At 30.8% G+C, this 19,424-nt stretch overlaps 3 protein-coding genes and 1 long non-coding RNA gene across 10 annotated transcripts in view; all 4 read left to right on the top strand.

Annotated features, from left to right (window-relative positions):
• Positions 1-1,582, top strand: part of LOC111465256 (methionine gamma-lyase-like) — a 2,795-nt gene extending 1,213 nt beyond the window's left edge. The window contains exon 2 of the mRNA XM_023109608.1: positions 890-1,582. Coding sequence (XP_022965376.1) covers positions 890-1,458 — 569 coding nt within the window. The 3' untranslated portion in view covers positions 1,459-1,582. The remainder of the gene's footprint in view (positions 1-889) is intronic.
• A 646-nt stretch (positions 1,583-2,228) lies between these two features.
• LOC111465259 (mediator of RNA polymerase II transcription subunit 10b-like) lies at positions 2,229-6,308 on the top strand. Of its 7 annotated transcripts, XM_023109618.1 has the most exons (8): positions 2,235-2,336; positions 2,921-3,161; positions 3,255-3,335; positions 3,450-3,552; positions 3,677-3,766; positions 5,340-5,434; positions 5,589-5,596; positions 5,627-5,868. In XM_023109618.1, the coding sequence occupies exons 2-6, from the start codon at positions 2,938-2,940 to the stop codon at positions 5,409-5,411; spliced, it is 570 nt and encodes a 189-aa protein (XP_022965386.1). In that variant the 5' UTR covers positions 2,235-2,336; positions 2,921-2,937; the 3' UTR covers positions 5,412-5,434; positions 5,589-5,596; positions 5,627-5,868. The 7 variants fall into 7 exon arrangements, with proteins under 7 accessions (XP_022965381.1, XP_022965386.1, XP_022965383.1 ...); XM_023109613.1 differs by lacking the exons at positions 5,589-5,596; positions 5,627-5,868 and adding an exon at positions 5,898-6,308 and having other exon boundaries at positions 2,229-2,336; positions 2,913-3,161; XM_023109615.1 differs by lacking the exons at positions 5,589-5,596; positions 5,627-5,868 and adding an exon at positions 5,898-6,308 and having other exon boundaries at positions 2,904-3,161.
• Positions 6,309-6,914: 606 nt separating this feature from the next.
• On the top strand, positions 6,915-12,167 carry LOC111465260. Its single transcript, XR_002714179.1, has 9 exons — positions 6,915-6,998; positions 7,110-7,216; positions 7,559-7,608; positions 7,756-7,887; positions 7,985-8,048; positions 11,537-11,617; positions 11,746-11,825; positions 11,941-12,054; positions 12,149-12,167. It is a non-coding gene; the product is annotated as an uncharacterized LOC111465260 (long non-coding RNA).
• A 4,449-nt stretch (positions 12,168-16,616) lies between these two features.
• LOC111465255 (transcription factor MYC2-like) lies at positions 16,617-18,864 on the top strand. The gene is made up of 3 exons (XM_023109607.1): positions 16,617-16,928; positions 17,087-17,553; positions 18,193-18,864. Exons 1-3 carry the CDS (start codon positions 16,645-16,647, stop codon positions 18,786-18,788), a joined length of 1,347 nt encoding a protein of 448 aa, XP_022965375.1. The 5' UTR covers positions 16,617-16,644; the 3' UTR covers positions 18,789-18,864.
• The last annotated feature ends 560 nt before the right edge of the window (positions 18,865-19,424 follow it).

Raw genomic sequence — 19,424 nt, forward strand, 5'->3', positions numbered from 1 at the left:
AAAAAAAAAAAAAAAAAAAAAAAAAAAAAAAAAAAAAAAAAAAAAAAAAAAAAAAAAAAAAAAAAAAAAAAAAAAAAAAATCAAATAGTTACTATTTATTTAATAAAAAATAAATTTATATTTTTTCTTAAAATTTTATTATCTGATTTTAAAAAATAATAAAAAATATTAATTTATATTCTTAAATTTGAAAATTATATCTAACTTTATTATAATTTTTTTTTAAAATTATTAATGGATAGCGTTTACCTTCATTAAATACTTAAATACACTGATTAACATTTTTACTATTAAAATATATAAAAATAAAAAGTGTGCTTTTTAGTGCTTGATGTCATCCCTGCCATTTTGTCTAGTTTTTTTGTTCCGTGACTATTGGAAAAAGTGGAAAGTAATATCAACTTGCATCAATAATTGAGAATTTTGCTATTAATAATAGCAATATATATATATATATATATATATATTTTTCGAATTTAAATTTTTTAGTTTATCAATATATATTTAAAATTGAGTTTAAATTTTAATTAAATGTTTAAAAACAAAAAAACAGATAGGTTGAAAAAATTTACCATGGAAATAATTACCCAATTCAGTAATAATATATATTTTTATTTTCATCGTTTTTAACGAAGAAAAACAATAAAATATTTTTTAATTTTAAGTTTAAAAAAGATTTATAAATATTGGTTGGCGGATGGGGTCATGTCCTGTGATGACAGATAATGGGTTTTGTGGTTGGTTGCTCGTGAATTATGAGTCGTTTTGCTTTTGGTAACCACTTTTTCTAAAAGTGCTTTTGTTGGTATTGTGATGGGATGAATCATAAAAGTTATATCGAGTTTAGTAGCAATATAACGTAGAAGATTGGATTGGACGGGATATGTAGGTGCGGTATGTGGGCCTTCGAAGCTAGTGAACTCGATGATGGACCTACGACAGGGTAGCTTGATGCTTCTAGGGCCAACCATGAACGCAAAGGTGGCGTTCGAGCTCTCGGAGAGAATCCCTCACTTGAGCTTGAGAATGAAGGAGCATTGCAGAAGAGCAGCAGAGTTTGCAAAGAGAATGAAGAAAGCAGGGTTGAAAGTCATATACCCGGGTCTACCAGATCATCCACAGCACCAACTTATGAAGAGCCTGGTGAACTCAGAATACGGGTTTGGAGGAATGTTGTGCCTTGACATGGGAACTGAGGAAAAGGCGAACAAGCTCATGAATATACTCCAAAACACCACACAATTTGGGTTCATGGCGGTGAGTTTAGGGTACTATGAAACCCTAATGTCATGCTCGGGTAGTAGCACGAGTAGTGAAATGAACCGAGAGGAAAAGGAACTGGCGGGAATCTCGCCCGGGCTCATAAGAATGTCGGTTGGATATATTGGCACATTGGAGCAAAAATGGAGCCAATTTGAGAAGGCTATAGCCAAAGTGGATGGCTTAGTTAAAAGTTGAACCATAATAATTGTGTGTGTACATGTATTATGCTGAGCAGAATGAACTTGGTTTCATCTGCCCACTTAATGTAGTACCCATGACTATGATCTTTTTAAATTAATAAATTAATATCTATTAAGTATCTATCATTTTCATAATAATTATTTTAAAATATTTTTACTGTTTTTTAAATTAATAAATTAATATCTATATAGTAATTAATGGTAGCCATCGTTAATCAAAATGATTAAATTTTATGATTTTTTTTACGTGGGAGGTAAATAAGTTTCGACCGTTAAATAAATTAGAGGGTCAATGGACGAAATAAAAACTGTGTAGAAATAAATGGAAAAAATAGAAACATATAAAATTGATTTAGGAGTGAGTGGTAAATTATTAGTGGTAAATTATTTAAACTAAAACAAATAATAAACCTAATTTATTTATTTATTTTTAAATAAAATTAAAATATTAATAAGTAAATTTCTATTTATTTTAAATATTAAATTAAGATATGAAGCTCAATTTCAATTTTTTTTTGAAAAACTACGATAAAAATTAATTTTTATAAATTGTTGGGAAAAAAAATAATTATAAAATTAAATAAAAGATATATATAATTATGAGCAAAAATATATTTTGAAAAATTAACAATAACCTAATCTGATAAATAAAAAAAAAATTAAATATTTTTAAATTTATTAAATTTGGGCAAAATTGAAATAATTTTGAAGTCCCCACGTGATATTTTTAAATAATATTTTTGCTGCTCAGCATTAAAGCCCCCAAATTAGACCTCTTTCCACTTCCCTCTCGGATTCAAAGCTCCAGGCTTCCACGGTTAACATTCAGCCCTCGCTCCCCATCCGATTTTTTCCTCAACCTCCCTCGAACTAGTAAGTAATTCAAGTTTTATATTCTTTTAATTTTCAGTTCTTTGATTTCAGCCGTCGTTGTTGATCGATTTTGAGAATTGTTGTTCTTCGGTCCATGATTTTTGTAATTCTAATTTGTGAGAGAGTTTGGTTTACGGCGACGTGGTTTGATTTTGTTTTCATTCAAGCTTGTTACTATTTTTGCTATGATTTGTGGGATTTTAACTAGTCGTAGGGCTTGTTTTTTTCTCCTCCTTCAAGGATACTGTTGAGCCAATAGATCGAGTCCCTTCACTTTAGGGTTTGCATAGTTGGGGTTTCTCAGTGGCCCTTCGCGGTCAGAGGATAGTAATTTCATGATAACCGTTTTGCAGCTGCTTTCCAAATGGGGAAATGTTTAGTGAATCGAAAATTATGATAAATTTTTATAGAAAAGCAAGACCCAAGTAGGGTTTTTGTGACATTGTTAAAAATTGAAATGGCATTTTGACAGTTTGGAGAGTTAGTACTTGTTGAGTTTATGTACAGAACGATCAACTATTTGCCAGTTCTCTTTTATATTGAATTGTTGGAAAATATGGATTTAAGACATCCAAGGTATTTAGGAAGTGAAAAGAAGATAATGGATTCAGCTCAGAATGCATCTTCTGCTGCCGGAACTGGTGGAAGTGGTGGGAATGGATCAGTCATCAATGATACTTCAGCATCAACTACTGTGGATGATTCAAAGCAAAACTTGAACCAAGTAATCAATTCCATACAGAAAACTTTGGGTATCCTCCATCAGCTCAACCTCACCGTTTCTAACTTCAATGCTGCCTATCAGCTGCCTCTTTTACAACGCCTGTACGCCCAGTTTTGCTTCATCTAATGTCTGTTTCGTTCATTATTCACTCCTTGTTCCACTCTATATCAGTGATATGTTTTTGGATTTTGCAGTAATTCTCTAGTTTTGGAGCTTGATAACATGGTTAAATTATCAGAGAAGTGCACCATCCAGGTCCCTATGGAGGTTGTTAAGTGAGTCTTTGTACACCTACTCTGATCTCTAGCTTCGCAAGCGTATTTTTTATATTATTATTTTCTCAACCCTTCTATTTTTCTTGGTCCATTTCTTACTTTTCTTTTGATTAGCTTGATTGATGATGGGAAGAATCCAGATGAATTCACGAGGGATGTCTTAAATAGTTGCATTGCAAAAAATCAAAGTACAAAAGGCAAAACTGATGCCTTCAAGGTAGTCTTTACATCTCTATGGGGCATACTGTTAAAAATCTACTTATACCTTTTGTTTCTTTTATCTTGATTCCAAAGATTCAAGAAAATATTTATTTTAAGGTTGTACTGCTTACCATATTCAGGGCTTACGGAAGCATCTTTTGGAGGAGCTTGAACAGACATTTCCTGATGAAGTCGAGTCTTATAGAGAAATTCGTGCTGCTTCTGCTGCCGTGAGTTGAAATTTCTTTCCTGCTGTCAATTTTATCACTACCTTCAAATTTTTATATATATATATATTTAATTTCAAACTGATCAAAATATTTTCTACACTTTTATGGCTTAATTTTTACTTTATCTGTAGCCATAAGCTAAATGTATTTTCAAAGTTCGCCTCATCCTTTCACAAGCATTTCTTGGCCATTTATATCTTTTTGGTGGTTTTGGATATAACATCAAAGATGTGAAAAATGTAAACTATGTTATGGTGTCAGTTCTAGGTATAGTAGGAGGATGTTCATTACTTTAATTTTATTGTATGTTAAGTTATTAAGACTCACTTACACTTTAGACTGCTCTACTACACGTAGGAGTGGTTTTAATATAAGATATTGGACAAGTTCTGTTCTGTTATCTTGAGCTTGGTTGCAGGTTATAGTTACTTTGTTGTATGGTTTACGTTGGTTTTTTCTTAGTGTCAAAAAATAAGAGGAAACAAGTAGCATGTTTGTTTTATGATTCATAGGTTGATTGAATTCTGCTTGCTTAAAAACTACTTTCTGGTTATTTTTTAAACATCTCTCAAGCCAATTTTACCTCAAAAACATTTTCCTTTATGAATAAAATGGCTTAATGAATTTAGAATCAGATTAAACTATTTTATTTTCTAGTTTGTTGAGCAAAGTTTTGTAATTAGCTTTTATGAAGTAAAGAACTTGGAGTACTTACTGCCTCTAATTGTATAACCATCTTTCCACTTTTGGTGCATAGTAAATATTTTGTGATATCTAGGTCTGTTGTTCACGTGCCCCAGTGGAAATTAGGGTACTGAGTTTTTTTTTTACTTGGTGGTAGTTTTAAGTTTGACTATTCATGTCGGTGCCTTAGCTACATGTTATTGTGTCATTGCTCCTTTCAAGTGAATTAAACTTATATTGTATAAGGACATTAGAACGAGCATGAGTTATGTCCTTTTGACTTAGATACCAAAAATTTGATCGGAGCTGAAATTTTAATGCAATATCAGTGGAATACACAAGATATAACCTCTTACGGGCTCAAAAATTTCGCAACTATGTATACATACTACATCCATCTTGCTTTAGATAAGAGGTTCTTCTGCAATCATTGCTTAAATATCTTCTGCTAGAGGGGAACCATAGAATCCAATTGAGCTATATTTCCTATTTCCCAGATCATTTTCTGAGATCAAATGGCTGGATAACAATTTAATTGAATTTGATGGGAAATAAACCTTGATTGCTATATATTAAAATATGTGGGTGATAACCTTTTTAGACGACCGTTCCTTTCCTTCAACATTTACTAACAAACTCACCATCTTATAGCTTTGTGCCCATAGCCTGTATGAGTATGGGAAACCAAAAACTTCTACTTTTTTTGGACAGCTAGTGAATCAATTATAACTATAAAAGACATAAGGATATACTTGTATCGAAAACTCTTGTTTTTTATTTTTTCTTTTACGAATTTTCACTTATTCATCAACATTTCCATACAAGTACATCGTTCATTATGTTTTTATATTATTGCGTTCGAATTTTAATCTTGTTTCAACAAATGCAGGAATCGAAAAGGATAGCGCAATCACAAAGTATGTTGCCAAACGGGGACATGAAGGTTAAGATGGAGATTTAAGTGCTTTCTGCGTTGATTATCAGGTCTTTGAAGTTCTTCTCTACTGTTCTTCTTTATTATGTCTTCAGCATATATTCATATTGATTGATTGGCCAGCATATATCACACGATTTTTAGTTTCATTCAACGGATTGACAATGGAATAACATAACCCTTCTATATAAACGTGTGTAAAAGAGAATAACATCATCCTCTATTCTATTACTGTCTATAACCTTGCTAGGGAGAGGCGTTTCGTATGCTACAAGTGACGACTTATTGAGGAGAAGATGGTTATATTTTGTGTTGCTGATCTGTATCCATCACTTTAGTACTTTGGTTTCAAGTTTCTTGAGCATATAGAAATGCGTGTTTCAGTGCTTTCGGAATTGTGAAAAGAGATTTATACTCAAATAGGAGTTTGATATCTAACATGGTGCTCAACTTGAGTAACCAATAATATACGTCTTTCTGGAAAGTCAAATGTTTGAATCTCTATTATGACAGTGAATTCGTTCTTATTTTATACCCTATTAAGTTGAAAAGACCTTTTCAGGATCGATTTTTCTCGCTCGAAATAGGTGAGGTGGGCTGTATCTTGGTTTCTCTAGTGGGGAGACAACGTGGGATTTGATGGCGGCTAATGAAGTTATACTGCAAAAGCCACACACAAGATAAAGATTTAATGGCCCTGGCCCTATCATATTCGTATCGTATTCGTTTACGTATTCGTATTGATTGGGCCAATCAAGGCGGAGAAGAATCACAATCCTCAAATGTTAAACTTTTGATTTTACTGGGCGCAACCCCTTCTGTTTGTTTGATTCAAGTTTTATTTTATTTTTACCTGGTATGTGAATCTTTTCTTAACTGGACTCTCACTTTTCTGTTAATAAGCATTGTAAATTCGTGTTCTAATTCTTTGCCTCATTTCAGTCTCCTTGAATCTCATCTTTACCATGCTGAATAGGTGAAATAATACAAAAATACCTTTGAAATTTGGGGACGGGTTGTGCAGCACTTGTTGAGCGAACAAGTCAATCACATGAAAATCGATCATTACGACAATCTCGACGTAGTCTTTCGCCTCAAATCATGTTTTGAGAAAGAATGTTTTTATAAAATGTAAATTGAAAAGAGAAAACGCGTGCTTGGAAGAACATCATCTGGAGAAGGAAAAACATCCATAAACGTAAACGACTGCATCTGCAATCGATCCTCGGTAATCAGGTGGCGGTAGTCATCGGCAAAATGACATCGGGAACTGGCACAGTAGCCTCACCGGAGGTTTCAGGCTACTGTTTATTCACCATAACGATCACAATTTGAAGGAAGTTCAGGCTACTGTTTATTTAAAAGAATAAAAAAAGGAGCTTGTGGCTTCGAATTAGACAATGAAGATTTGGGCTTTAAGCTGTGGGCTTTGGGCTTTGGGCTTTGGGCTTTGGGCTTTTAATTAAGGAATTAAATAAAAGGAAAAAAAAAAACATAAATAACGGCTATCTGGCACTCAATTTACGAAACGCAGAGAAGAAAGAAGAGTGTTCGTTGAAGAAGGCGATGCTATCTAAGTTTTCGAATTGGTAGCAATACATCAATTAATTTCAGGTATCACCTCTTCTTATACACAACTCTCTGTATCTCGAGGATTTCACTTTCTAAACCAACTGTTCTTCCTTGCTCCTGCGATGAAACCTGATCGACTCGTCGTCTAATCAGGACGCCCAGGGCCCTCCTCAGGAGCCTGTTTTGAAAGCAATTTCAAGTTTCTACCTTATCCTTATGCTAGGCTTCGGAAATGTAAGCAATGAATCAATTAATTTCAGGTATCACCTCTTCTTATACACAACTCTGTATATTATCTTATGTGAGCCTCTGACTGTTCATGTTTCTATTTCACAACGACTTTTGTTCATCTACGCCACATAGTTGATTAATTGTCCGTTCCATATTATTTTGGTTGGAGTATGTGTGTGATTTTTGAAAGATCCTGTGTTTGATACTTCAACATTGCTTAATTTTCCAGTGATACTTCAAGTTTTCTTTCGTATATTACTTCCACATTGTGTTATTATTGTTATCTGTAATGTGTGACTGAGGTTTACTTAGAATGAAGATTAGCATTATTATATGATAGATTAAGCCTAATTAATTCATACATTTTTCAGTGCATCCATCTAACTTCCGGTGGTTCTTGTGTTTATGATCCTTGAGCTTGGTATGGGCTAGATCCATTTGATTTTAATGCTAATGGACTCAATCTGTGTGCCTGGGCTCATGTATATTAAAGTGGCACAGTTCGATTTGATTTTTCCCCAAAAATGGTGGAGTTTCTGTTGAGTACATGATCAGATGGTGAATTTAGTTTCAGCTGGGAAGGCCGAAGAGGAACAGGAAACGAAGTTCAGACTAGACTATGCAACCTTCGAAGAATGCAGAGTATCCTCATGAGATCGCTTGAAATGCTCATGGCTATTGATTAGTTCATCCAGTTAAAGTAAATCTCAAACTCTTAGCTTTAGATTTCAATGTATTTTCTTCTGCTTTTATCAAGTAATCTTGACTCTTTACACACGCTACTGATAAATTTCCAGTGTTTGGTCTACTCCGCATACGCTCATGCAAGTATAGCTTCTTGGAAAGGCAGCTCAAATGTCGGTAAGAAACAATCAACTCTCAGTTATACAAGCAAATATAGCTTCGTGGTAAGGCAGCTGTTAATACTATATTGGTAATTTAATCTCTCCCCTATGTGTCTCTCCACTTGCACAACTATATAAATGGAGCTTCATTACATTTTCTGCTTTCTGTGTTGTTTCTTCTTTATAATTTTATTTTGATTCTAAATGTTTGTCCTGGTTTATTTATTTATTTTTTATTTTATAAATTTATTGAGGCTGGTTTTGATTGATTGTTTAAATTTTAAATCATTGTGATGCTCTTGAGTTTGAAGTCTTTTCTATTTTGTTTTTTTGTGCATTGTATGCTTTGTTTATCTTATTTTTCCCTCTTATGAATTTTGTCTATGAGTCTTTAGTCTTTAATTTCAATTTCAATGGAGTTTCATGAGTTAAATGATTTGTTATTTTCTCTATTTATTTTCCTTTTGTTTATATTAATCTATTTATTTATTTATTTGTATTTAGATCTTAAATCTTTGTCATTGTTTGTTTGAATTTTGATTGTTTGTGATGTTTTTGCTTTAACACGGTTCCTCCTGGTGAATTTTGTTTAATCTTTAATTTTAATGGAGTTTCATGAGTTAAATGATTTGTTATTTTCTCTATTTATTTTTCTTTTGTTTATATTAATTTATTTATTTATTTATTTGTATTTAGATCTTAAATCTTTGTCATTGTTTGTTTGAATTTTGATTGTTTGTGATGTTTTTGCTTTAACATCGTTCCTCTTGGTGAATTTTGTCTATGAGTTCTTTAATCTTTAATTTTAATGGAGTTTCATGAGTTAAATGATTTGTTATTTTCTCTATTTATTTTTCTTTTGTTTATATTAATTTATTTATTTATTTATTTGTATTTAGATCTTAAATCTTTGTCATTGTTTGTTTGAATTTTGATTGTTTGTGATGTTTTTGTTTTAACACGGTTCCTCTTGGTGAATTTTGTCTATGAGTTCTTTAATCTTTAATTTTAATGGAGTTTCATTAGTTAGTTAAATGATTTGTTTTTTTTTTGTTTTTTTTTTCTTTTCGTTTATATTAATTTATTTTTTTATTTGTAATTTGATCTTAAATCTGTCATTGTTTGTTTGAATTTTGATTGTTTGTGATGTTTTTGGTTAGCACTATTCCTCTTGTGAATTTTGTATATGAGTTTTTTAATCTTTAATTTCAATGGAGTTTCATTAGTTAGTTAAATGATTTATTATTTATTATTATTTTTTTCGTTTATATTAATTTGTTTTTTTATATTTGTAATTTGATTTTAAATCTTTGTCATTGTTTGTTTGAATTTTGATTGTTTGTGATGTTTTTGGTTAGCACAATTAGTCTTGTGAATTTTGTCTATGAATTTTTTTTATCTTTAATTTCAATGGAGTTTCATTAGTTAGTTAAATGATTTGTTATTTTCTTTTCGTTTATATTAATTTATTTTTTTTATTTGTAATTTGATATTAATTTTTGTCATTGTTTGTTTGAATTTTGATTGTTTGTGATGTTTTTGCTTAGCACATTTCCTCTTGTGAATTTTGTTTTCAATGGAGTTTTTGTTAAATGATTTGTTATTATTATTATTTTTTTCATATTAATTTGTTTTTTTTATTTGTAATTTGATCTTATTAAATCTTTGTCATTATTTGTTTGAATTTTGATTGTTTGTGATGTTTTTTCTTACCACAGTTCCATTTAGTATTAAGTTTGAAGTATTCTTATGGATGTGTTGTTCACTTTGAATTTTGATTTTTGATTTTTTTTTGTTCTTTCTGTGCATGTTCTTTGCTTTGTTGATCCTAGTTTTCCTTTTGTAGCTTTTGTGTGTGAGTGATTTATTCTTTGCTTTGTTGATCCTAGTTTTCCTTTTGTGGCATGTTCTTTGCTTTGTTGATCCTAGTTTTCCTTTTGTAGCTTTTGTGTGTGAGTGATTTATTCTTTGCTTTGTTGATCCTAGTTTTCCTTTTGTGGCTTTTGCGTGTGAGTGATTTAATCTATAATTTCAATGGAGTTCTATTAGTTCAATGGTTTACTACTCTCTTTCATGATTCCATTTTCCTTTTTCAAGTTATAATTTTATTAGGATTTGTTTTGATATTTGTATTTTGATTCTTATGATTTTGCTTGATATGGTCACTTTTAGTATTTAATTTGAAATGATTGATTTTTTACTATATTTTTGTTTTTTTTAATAGTTTGTTTTGTTGATATTATTTCTCCCCATTGGTTATTATATTCTCATTGTTAGTGGAATGGTTTACTACTTTTTTTCTAAATCTATTTTTTTCTTTCCGTTTATAAATTGATTGTGGTTTCCTTTTTATGTATTTTGATTTAGATATTTGATATTGTGTGTTTGAATTTTGATGGCATATAATAATATACTGTTTCGAGTAGTTCCGTTTGGTATTAAATTTGAAATGTTGTTTGCCTAGTGCTTTCTTCATGTTGTTATTGAGTTGTAGTGATATTTATATTCTCAATTCTTGGTTATAAAATATATGAATGATGGATGAATTGCTTCCGTTGGTGTTTTTTCTTTTTCTATTAAATTTTGATAATTGTATAAATGTTATGGTGCTAAGATGTTCTTGATTGTTGTGATGTTTTGCTTGCCACTTATAGTCTTGTTTTTACATGTTATATGTTCATCTCCAATTTAAATTATTGTTTTCAGAAATATGTGAAAAAAATTACAGATTTAATAGAAAGCAGGAAAGAGGCAAATGATGAGATAAAAAAAGAAGGAAGTTTCAACTCCCATGGAGTAGGTGGTTGACAAGTAGTTATCATTTCTAATCTTCCTACTATTTTTTAAATTAATTTGCTGAATCTTAATTTTTGGTTCTTGTTAATTATTGGTTTGCTGAATATATGTGAAAAAAATTATAGATTTAATGAAGCGGGGCAAATGAGGAGATGAAAAAGGAAGTTTCAACTCTCATGGAGACTATGGTTGACAGTTAATTATGACACGTGCATTACTAATTTTCTAACTAACTCTTTCAAAATTTAAAATAATTTGCTGAAGCTTCTTTTTAGGTTCTTGTTCATTACTCTTTTGCTTAAATATAGATTTAATGAAATCAGGGAAGAGGCAATGAGGAGATGAAAAAGAAGGAAGTTTCAACTCCCATGGAAGCCGTGTTTAATAGGTAGTATCGCAAGTGCTTTACAAATCTTCCCCGCTAACTTTTTTGAAATTTAAATTAATTTGCTGAAGCATAATTTTAGGTTCTTGTTAATTATTGTTTTGCTAAATTTTGTGAAAAAAAAAATTACATATTAAATGAAGCTAGTAAAGTGGCAAATGAGGAGATGAAAAAGAAGGAAGTTTCAATTCTCATGGAGGTCATGGTTGTCGCATGTGCTTTACTAATCTTCTATCTAACTTTTTAAAAATTTAAATTAATTTGTTGAATCTTATTTTTCGGTTCTTGTTAATATGTGGAAAAAAAATTACAGATTTGACTAGATTTAATGAAGTCAGTAAAGGGGCCAATGAGATGATGAAAAAGAAGAAAGTTTAAATTCCTATGGAGTCTATGGTTGAAAGGTAGTTATCTTAAGTGTTTTACTTATGTTCCAGCTAACATTTTCAAAATTTAAATTAATTTGCTGAATCTTATTTTTTGGTTCTCGTTTAAGTATTGTTTTGTTGAAATATGTGAATTTTTTTTACAGATTTAGTGAAGTCAGTGAAGGGCCAATGAAAAGATGAAAAAGAAGGAAGTTTCAACTCCTATGGAGTATGGTTATTGCATGTGCTTTACTTAACTTCTAGCTAACTCTTTCTGAAATTTAAATTAATTTGTTGAATCTTATTTTTCTATTTTTGTTAAGTATTGTTTTGCTGAAATATATGAAAAAAAATTACAGATTTAGTGAAGTCAGTGAATGGGTCAAAGAGAAGATGAAAAAGAAGGAAGTTTTAACTTCTATGGAGTCCGTGGTTGACAGGTAGTTATAGCTCGTGCTTTACTTATTTTTCAGGTATTTTTTTCAAAATTTAAATTAATTTGCTCAATTTTATTTTTTGGTTCTTGTTAAGGTAATGTTTTGCTAAAATATGTAAAAAAAATTACAGTTAAATGAAGTCAGGAAATAGACAAATGAGGAGATGAAAATGAAACTTTCAACTCCCATGGAGGCCATGATTTGACAGGTAGTTAGCATGTGTTTTAAAAATCTTCCCGCTAACCTTTTTTGAAATTTAAATTAATTTACTAAAGCTTAATTTTTTTTTTGTTCTTGTTCATTATTGTTTTGCTGAAAATTGTAAAAAAAATTACAAATTAAATGAAATCGGTAAAGGGGCAAATGAGGAGATGAAGAAGGAAATTTCGACTCCCATAAAAGCTAAGGTTGGCAGGTAGTTATCACCCTTACTTTACTAATTTTCAAACTTCAAAATTTAAATTAATTTGTTGAATCTCATTTTTCGATTCATGCTAAGTATGTGGAAAAAAATTACAAATTTAATGAAGGGGCAAATGAGGAGATGAAAAAGAAGGTAATTATAGCACGTGCTTTACTTATTTTCCAGCTAATTTATATTCTCGTCTTTGTTCATCATTCTTCTCCTTTGTTGTTAGTTTTGTCGATCCTATTTTCTCTCTTATGACTTTTGTTTGTGAGTTTTTTGATTTATAATATGAGTAGTTTTTTTTTTTTTTTATTATTGATTGGTTTACTATTCTATCTATATATATATATATATATTTTTTCCTTTCATTTTATAAATTTATTGTGGTTTGTTTTTGTATTTGTATTTTGATTCTAAATCTTTGTTATTATTTATTTGAATTTTGATTGCTTGCGATGGTTCTTTTGGTTTGGTTTGGTTTAGTATTAAATTTGAAGTGTATGATTTTTTTTGTGCATGTTGTTTGCGTTGTTTATCTTATTTTTCCCTATTGTGAATTTTGACTGTTTGTTGTTTATTTATACTTTTATTTTGATTTTAAATGTATGTCATGGTTTATTTTTTTTTATTTTATAAATTTATTGGGGCTTGTTTTGATATTTTTATTTAGATTCTATATTTTTATGATTTTTTTTCTTTTTTTTTGTGCATTGTTTGCTTTGTTCATCTTATTTTTTCTTTTTCTGAATTTTGTTGAGTTTTTTTATTTCTAATTTAAATAAAGTTTCATTAGTTAAATAATTTGTTATTTTCTTTATTTTTTTTTCATTTATTGATTTGTTGTTTTTTTTATTTGTATTTTGATTCAAAGTCTTTGTCATTGTTTGTGATATTTTTGCTTAGTAGAGATGTATTTAGTATTGTTTGTGATGTTTTTGCTGAGTACAATTTAATTTAGTATTGAATTTGAAGTGTTCTTTGAATTTTGATTTGCATTGGTTTGCTTTGAGTATGTTGCTTTGCTTTGTTAATTCTAGTTTTTCTTTTGTAACTTTTTTCTATAAGTGATTTAATTTGTAATTTCAGTGGAGTTTTATTAGTTCAATGGTTTACTCTTCTTTTTTATGACTTCTTTTTCCCTTTTAATGTAATAATTTATTGGGGATTGTTTTGATATTTGTATTTTGATTCTAAATTTGTGTGTGTTTATTTGAATTTTGATTCTTTTTTATATTTTTGCTTGTTATGGTCGCGATTAGTATTTAACTTGAAATGTGATTTATTTTTAGTATTGAATTTGAAGCGTTATTTATGTGCATATTGTTTGCTTTGTTGGTTCTGGTTTGTTTTTAGTATTGAATTTGAAGTGTTCTTTATATGCATATTATTTGCTTTGTTAATTCTAATATTTATTTTGTTGTTTTTCTCTGTAAGTGATTTAATTTGTAATCTCAGTGGAATTTTATTAGTTCAATAGTTTACTACTCTCTTTTATCACTCAATTTTCCTTTTTCATGTCATAATTTTTTTGGGGTTTGTTTTGATATTTGTATTTTGATTTTAAATTTGTGTGAGTGTTTATTTGAATTTTGATTTTTTTTTTAATCTTAAATTTATTGTGTTCTTTGAATTTTTGTGGATTAGATTGTTGTTTGTTGTTTTTTTTTTTGTTTAGTATTAAATTTGGTGTATTTGATTTCTTTGTTTGTCTTTTGTGCATTACATTTCATATTCTTTCCATTGTTCTGCGTAATTGTTTGTTTGAGTTTTGATTGCTATGGTGTAATTGTTTGCTACTAACTTTTATGTTTCTCCTTTGTTTTCTTTTGGTTTTTAAATTTATTGTGTTTTGTTTTTTTATTTGTAATTTAGTCCTAAAATTATGGTGAGTTCTTTGAACTATGCATTGTGGTTTATCTTGTTTAGTATTAAATTTGGTATATTTGATTTCTTTTTTTATTTTTTGACTGTTGTTTGTCTTGTTACGATATTATTTTCTTTCGTTTGTGTTTTATTTGATTTGTAATATCATTTGAGTTTGTTAGTTGAGTGATTTAACTTATCTTTTTTTTATTTTGAAATGTAGCGTTGTGTGTGTTGATCGTTGTATTTTTAATCTTAAATTTTTGTAATTGTTTAAGTTTTGATTGCTTATGGTTATGTTTATTTTTATTTTATTTTTTTGGGGTATTTTTTTTATTTTTTTATTGACATTTTTTTTTTGTTTATTTGTTTGACATATGTATTTAATTCTAGATTTTTGTTTTGAGTTTGTTTGAATTTTTATTTCTTATTATTTTTATGCTTGATATGGTCCCATTTAGTATTGAATTTGTAGTGTTTGATTTTTTTTATCGGTTGTTCGCTTTATTGATCCGATTTCTCTTGGAACTCTTGGAACTTTTGTTTGTAAGTTTGTTTGAGGTCTTCCATATATATAATATTGATGGAGTTTTATTTATGATTTGCTACTTTCTTTATTTTTTTTTTTATAAATTTGTTGAGAATCATATTTGCTATTTATTGTTGGTTGGAATTTTGATTTAGTGTGATGTTTTTGGTTGATCCGTTTGTATTTTTATTTCCTGTGTTATAGTTTTGTTTTAATCTCTTAATATACGTTAAAATTGGTTAACTTTTGTTATATATCCCCTTTAAAATTTTAGGTATAATATATATATATATATATAAACAAATGTTACCTGGCTCATAATTAGAAAAAGAAAAATTAAGCCTAATCTATAGGACAAAATAAAATGAGCTAAACAACATTTGAATAATAAATAAAACACATCATTTTTAAATATATTGAAAACTTGTTATTTGTATTATATTATCTTCCTCTTGTGATTTTTAAAATAATTTTTTAAAGACACGTGTAAAAATATAAATAACAATTCAGTGAACTAACGATGAAAATGTCGATAAACAAAAAAAATTATTAACTTACGAGACTATTTTTAAATTTTTTCTTTTTCCTATAATTGTATTATTGTTGAGAAATGTAGAACATATAGTGCTCTTCGGAAAAATGTCAACATCTTAGCTCTTTTATGTGGTCTCAAATCGAGGACATGATTTTGGTTCAGTAATGAAATGTCATCAAAGAGGTCACTGCGGCTCTGTTTTGTGATCCCAAACCGCTGACATGATTTTGGTTCTGAAAATAAATGTCATTAAAGAGGTCAACCGCCTACCTTAGATCTCCCTCCCTTATCGTATTGTTTTTTAAAATTAAATTTATAAATACAAATTTCTATCTTCAAAGTTTTTTTTTTTTTTTTAACTATTTAAAAAAAAAATCAAAACCATTTTTAAAACTTTTTTTTTGTTTGTTGTAAAAGAATCAAATATTTCTCGAGAGGACGAAGCTAAATAAATTAATATTAAGAAAACAAATACAATTTAGATAAATAAATAATGGTTCATATATTAATGGTTCATAGTTTTGATGGACTATGTTTTTTTTTTTGCCCATATTTATTTCTTTTTATTAAATTTGAAGGTTTAATTTTCTTTATTTCTTTTTGACTTTTAATGTTTTGTTCTATCAAATTAATAATATTAAAATACAATTTTGGTTTTCAGGTCGTCTGGGGAGGAAAACAAAACATTTCTTATGAGTGTGAAAATCTCTCTCTAACGGATACATTTTAAAACCGTGAGGCTGAAGTGATACGTAACAGGCCAAAACGAATAATATCTGATAGCAGTGGGATTCAACGGTTACAAATGATATAAAAGCTAGACACCAAGCGGTGTGCCAGCGAAAATATTGGGTGGGGGCAAAAAACAATTCTTATAAGGGTGTAGAAACCTTTTTTGTTTTTTAACTGTGAGGTAGACCGCGATACGTAATGGGTCACGGTCACGTATTTAAACTAAGATCGAAAGTTGAACGAAATTTAATGCGAGGGACAAAATGTTATTTTAATTTTAAAATGTAGGCCCATTTCTGCAAAATACATGAACCTAAAAGGAAAAAAGTTGAATTTAAGCACGTGGATTTAGTGTGTGAATGATTTGAATTACCGAACATGTAAAACACAAACACAAAGTGGGTTTATTTAATTTGTCAGAAAAAAACATTTTAAATTATTGTTTTTATTGTGTCTATATAATCTGGATGTTCATTTTGTCACATTACCTTCTTAATTCATTTCTGTCTCCCCTTTTGACCCTTTTCATTTCTTTTCTTTTTTTTAATTAAAAAAAAAATGGATGATTTTTCTATTTCTTCTTCTTCTTCACCAAATTCATCTGCTCATACCATTCAGCAGAGGCTTCAATTCATCCTCCATAATCTCCCTCAATGGTTTGCTTATTCAATCTTTTGGTTGGCTTCTAAAGATTCCGCTAGCAATCTTATTTTCTCTTGGAGTGATGGCTATTTCCGTGGCACTAGGAGTGGCGGTGGCGGCGGCAGCCAACTCATTAGTTTCGGGTTCGATGAAGTTGCGGTGGATCGAGCGGAAGCTGGAGATTTCTCCGACTTGGAAGGGTACGGTTTAAACTATCACTAAATCCAAAAGCTTGAATTTTAGCTCGTGGGTTTATTTATGAGCTAACCCTCCCCTCCTCTGTTTGAAAATTAGGGCTGTTGCATATTTAAACGGATGAATTAGGCCAGGGTTAATCATTTATTCATATTCTTAATAGGTACTATACGGTATCTATTTCCCAGATGTATGGTGGGGTGGATAATGTGGTCGGTCAAGTATTCGACTCGAGCGCGTACATTTGGTTGACGATAGACGAGAGTCTACATTTGTACGAATGCGATCGAGTTAAAGAAGCGCGTTTACGAGGGATTCAGACGTTGGTTTTCGTTTCGACATCTGATGGGGTTCTTGAATTGGGTTCTTCTGAGTTGATTAAAGAAGATTGGAGCTTAGCTCACTTTGCAAAATCACTTTTTGGAACTTTTTCAGCAAGTTCTACACAATTTAAACAAAAAGATCATGTGGGTGTTGGTGGTGGAGGGATAATTCAACTACAAGCCCCACCGTGCTCCGGTATAGTCAAGAGAGAGATGAACGGTGGCCGTGGCGGAGGAGGGTCGTCCTCCGATTCCCTCTCTGATAACTCCGATGGGAATTTCTTATCAACGGTAGACAATAATAACGGTGAGTTTGTTTCTCGAGATTCTCTCTCGTGGCTTTACTTTTAGTTTCTCCTCCTCCCCTCGAACAAAATACCATTGAGTCTCCTCTAAAATAGTCATCTATTTGTCTAGCACTATCCAGGTCAACTCCTCTTCACTAGAGCACATCACTAGTCCAATAGAGCTCAACACGGTTCTTCACTGTGACTACACACTTTCGAGACTCACGACTTTTTTGTTCGACATCTGATAATTTTATTGACATAACTAAGTTAAGTGCATGACTGCACAAACCTCCACTCGAACAAAATACCATTGAGTCTCTCTCTTAAGTAACCATCTCTCCGTCTAGCACTATCCAGGTGAACTCCTGTTCTCTAGAGCACATCACCAGTCCAATAGAGCTCAACACGGTTCTTCACTGTGACTACACACTTTCGATACTCACGATTTCTTTGTTCGACATCTGATAATTGACATAACTAAGTTAAAGGCATGACTCTGATACCACTTATTAGGAACAAAAAAACCTCTACGTCGGTATGATATTGTCCATTTTGAGCATAAACCCTAATGATTTTTACGTTTCTTCAAAAGGCCTCACGTCAGTGGAAATAGTGTTTTTTACTTATATACTCACGATCTACCCCTTTCTTCACAGTTGGTAACAAGAAGGGGAAGAGACAGGCGAAGAATAAAGTAGAGTCCACAATGCCAGTAAACCATGTGGAAGCGGAAAGGCAACGACGGCAGAAGCTAAACCACAGATTCTACGCGCTCCGATCAGTGGTACCGAACGTATCAAAAATGGACAAAGCGTCGTTACTCGCCGACGCGATAGTATATATCAATGAGCTCAAGGCCAAGGTTCAAAAAATGGAGTCAAAGCTAAAACAATCACAACACCAAGCTAGTAGTAGCTTGAGCAATGCATTTGATCAAAAATGGAGCGGGATCTCAACGATCGAGCAGACGGTGAGCTCAACGAGCTATGCAATGAACAACGGTTACAACAATAATACCGTCGAGGTGCAGCTTGTGGGGGCAGAAGCTATAGTGAGAGTTCATTGTAGAGATGAAAATTATCCATCAGCAAGGCTTATGAATGTCCTTAAAGATTTGGGACTTCAAGTTCGTCAAGCAAGCTTGTCAAGTGTAAATGATCTAATGTTGCAAGATGTTGTTATCAGAGTTCCTCAAGGGGTAACCTTGAGAGAAAAGACCTTAAGAACTGCCATACTTCAAAGACTTGAATAATGTTGCATCGAATAACGTTCTTCATTTCGTTTCAGTTTATGTTGTGAATCAGTATGTGCATGTTTTAAGCTTTGTACGATCCTGTGTTGAATCTGTGTCATAAATATATATTGTTCGAACAATAAAACTTTCTTTTTGTACTTCTATAATTAGATTGTGTCGTTCACTTTGAGTTTCATTATTGGCCATTGTTAGGTCATTTTTCATCCGGGTACCATTGACGACTTTTTTCGTTCTTCAAACAAGTGTCATTAGAGTCGTTGGAACGTTCTAAAAAACTTGTATCTGTACAAGACCTGACAATCCAAACCCAGCGGATGAGCAAATAACTGAATGAACTTTTGTCGGTTATTGCTCGAGTTCTAGAAAGTCAAATTTTATAAGGTAGAAGTAACTTACGATGGAAAGTTTGTTTGGGTTCAAATGGAAAAAACAAAGATTGATGATCAAATTATAATTCAAATGTGTGTTTTCCATGGGGTTGAAGTCAATTGTTTTGTTTTTTCGGGAACTATGTTTTGATAGCAACAAAAACGTTATTAAAAGTCTAATTTCGATCGCCAAATCTACGAAAAAAAAGACTATAAAAGGTTGATTACAATCAGGGGTATTCGTGGGTTAGGTTGGAAACCTGAC

This window comes from Cucurbita maxima, unplaced genomic scaffold, assembly GCF_002738345.1.
Source record: "Cucurbita maxima cultivar Rimu unplaced genomic scaffold, Cmax_1.0 Cma_Scf00028, whole genome shotgun sequence".
Taxonomy (NCBI): domain Eukaryota; kingdom Viridiplantae; phylum Streptophyta; class Magnoliopsida; order Cucurbitales; family Cucurbitaceae; genus Cucurbita; species Cucurbita maxima.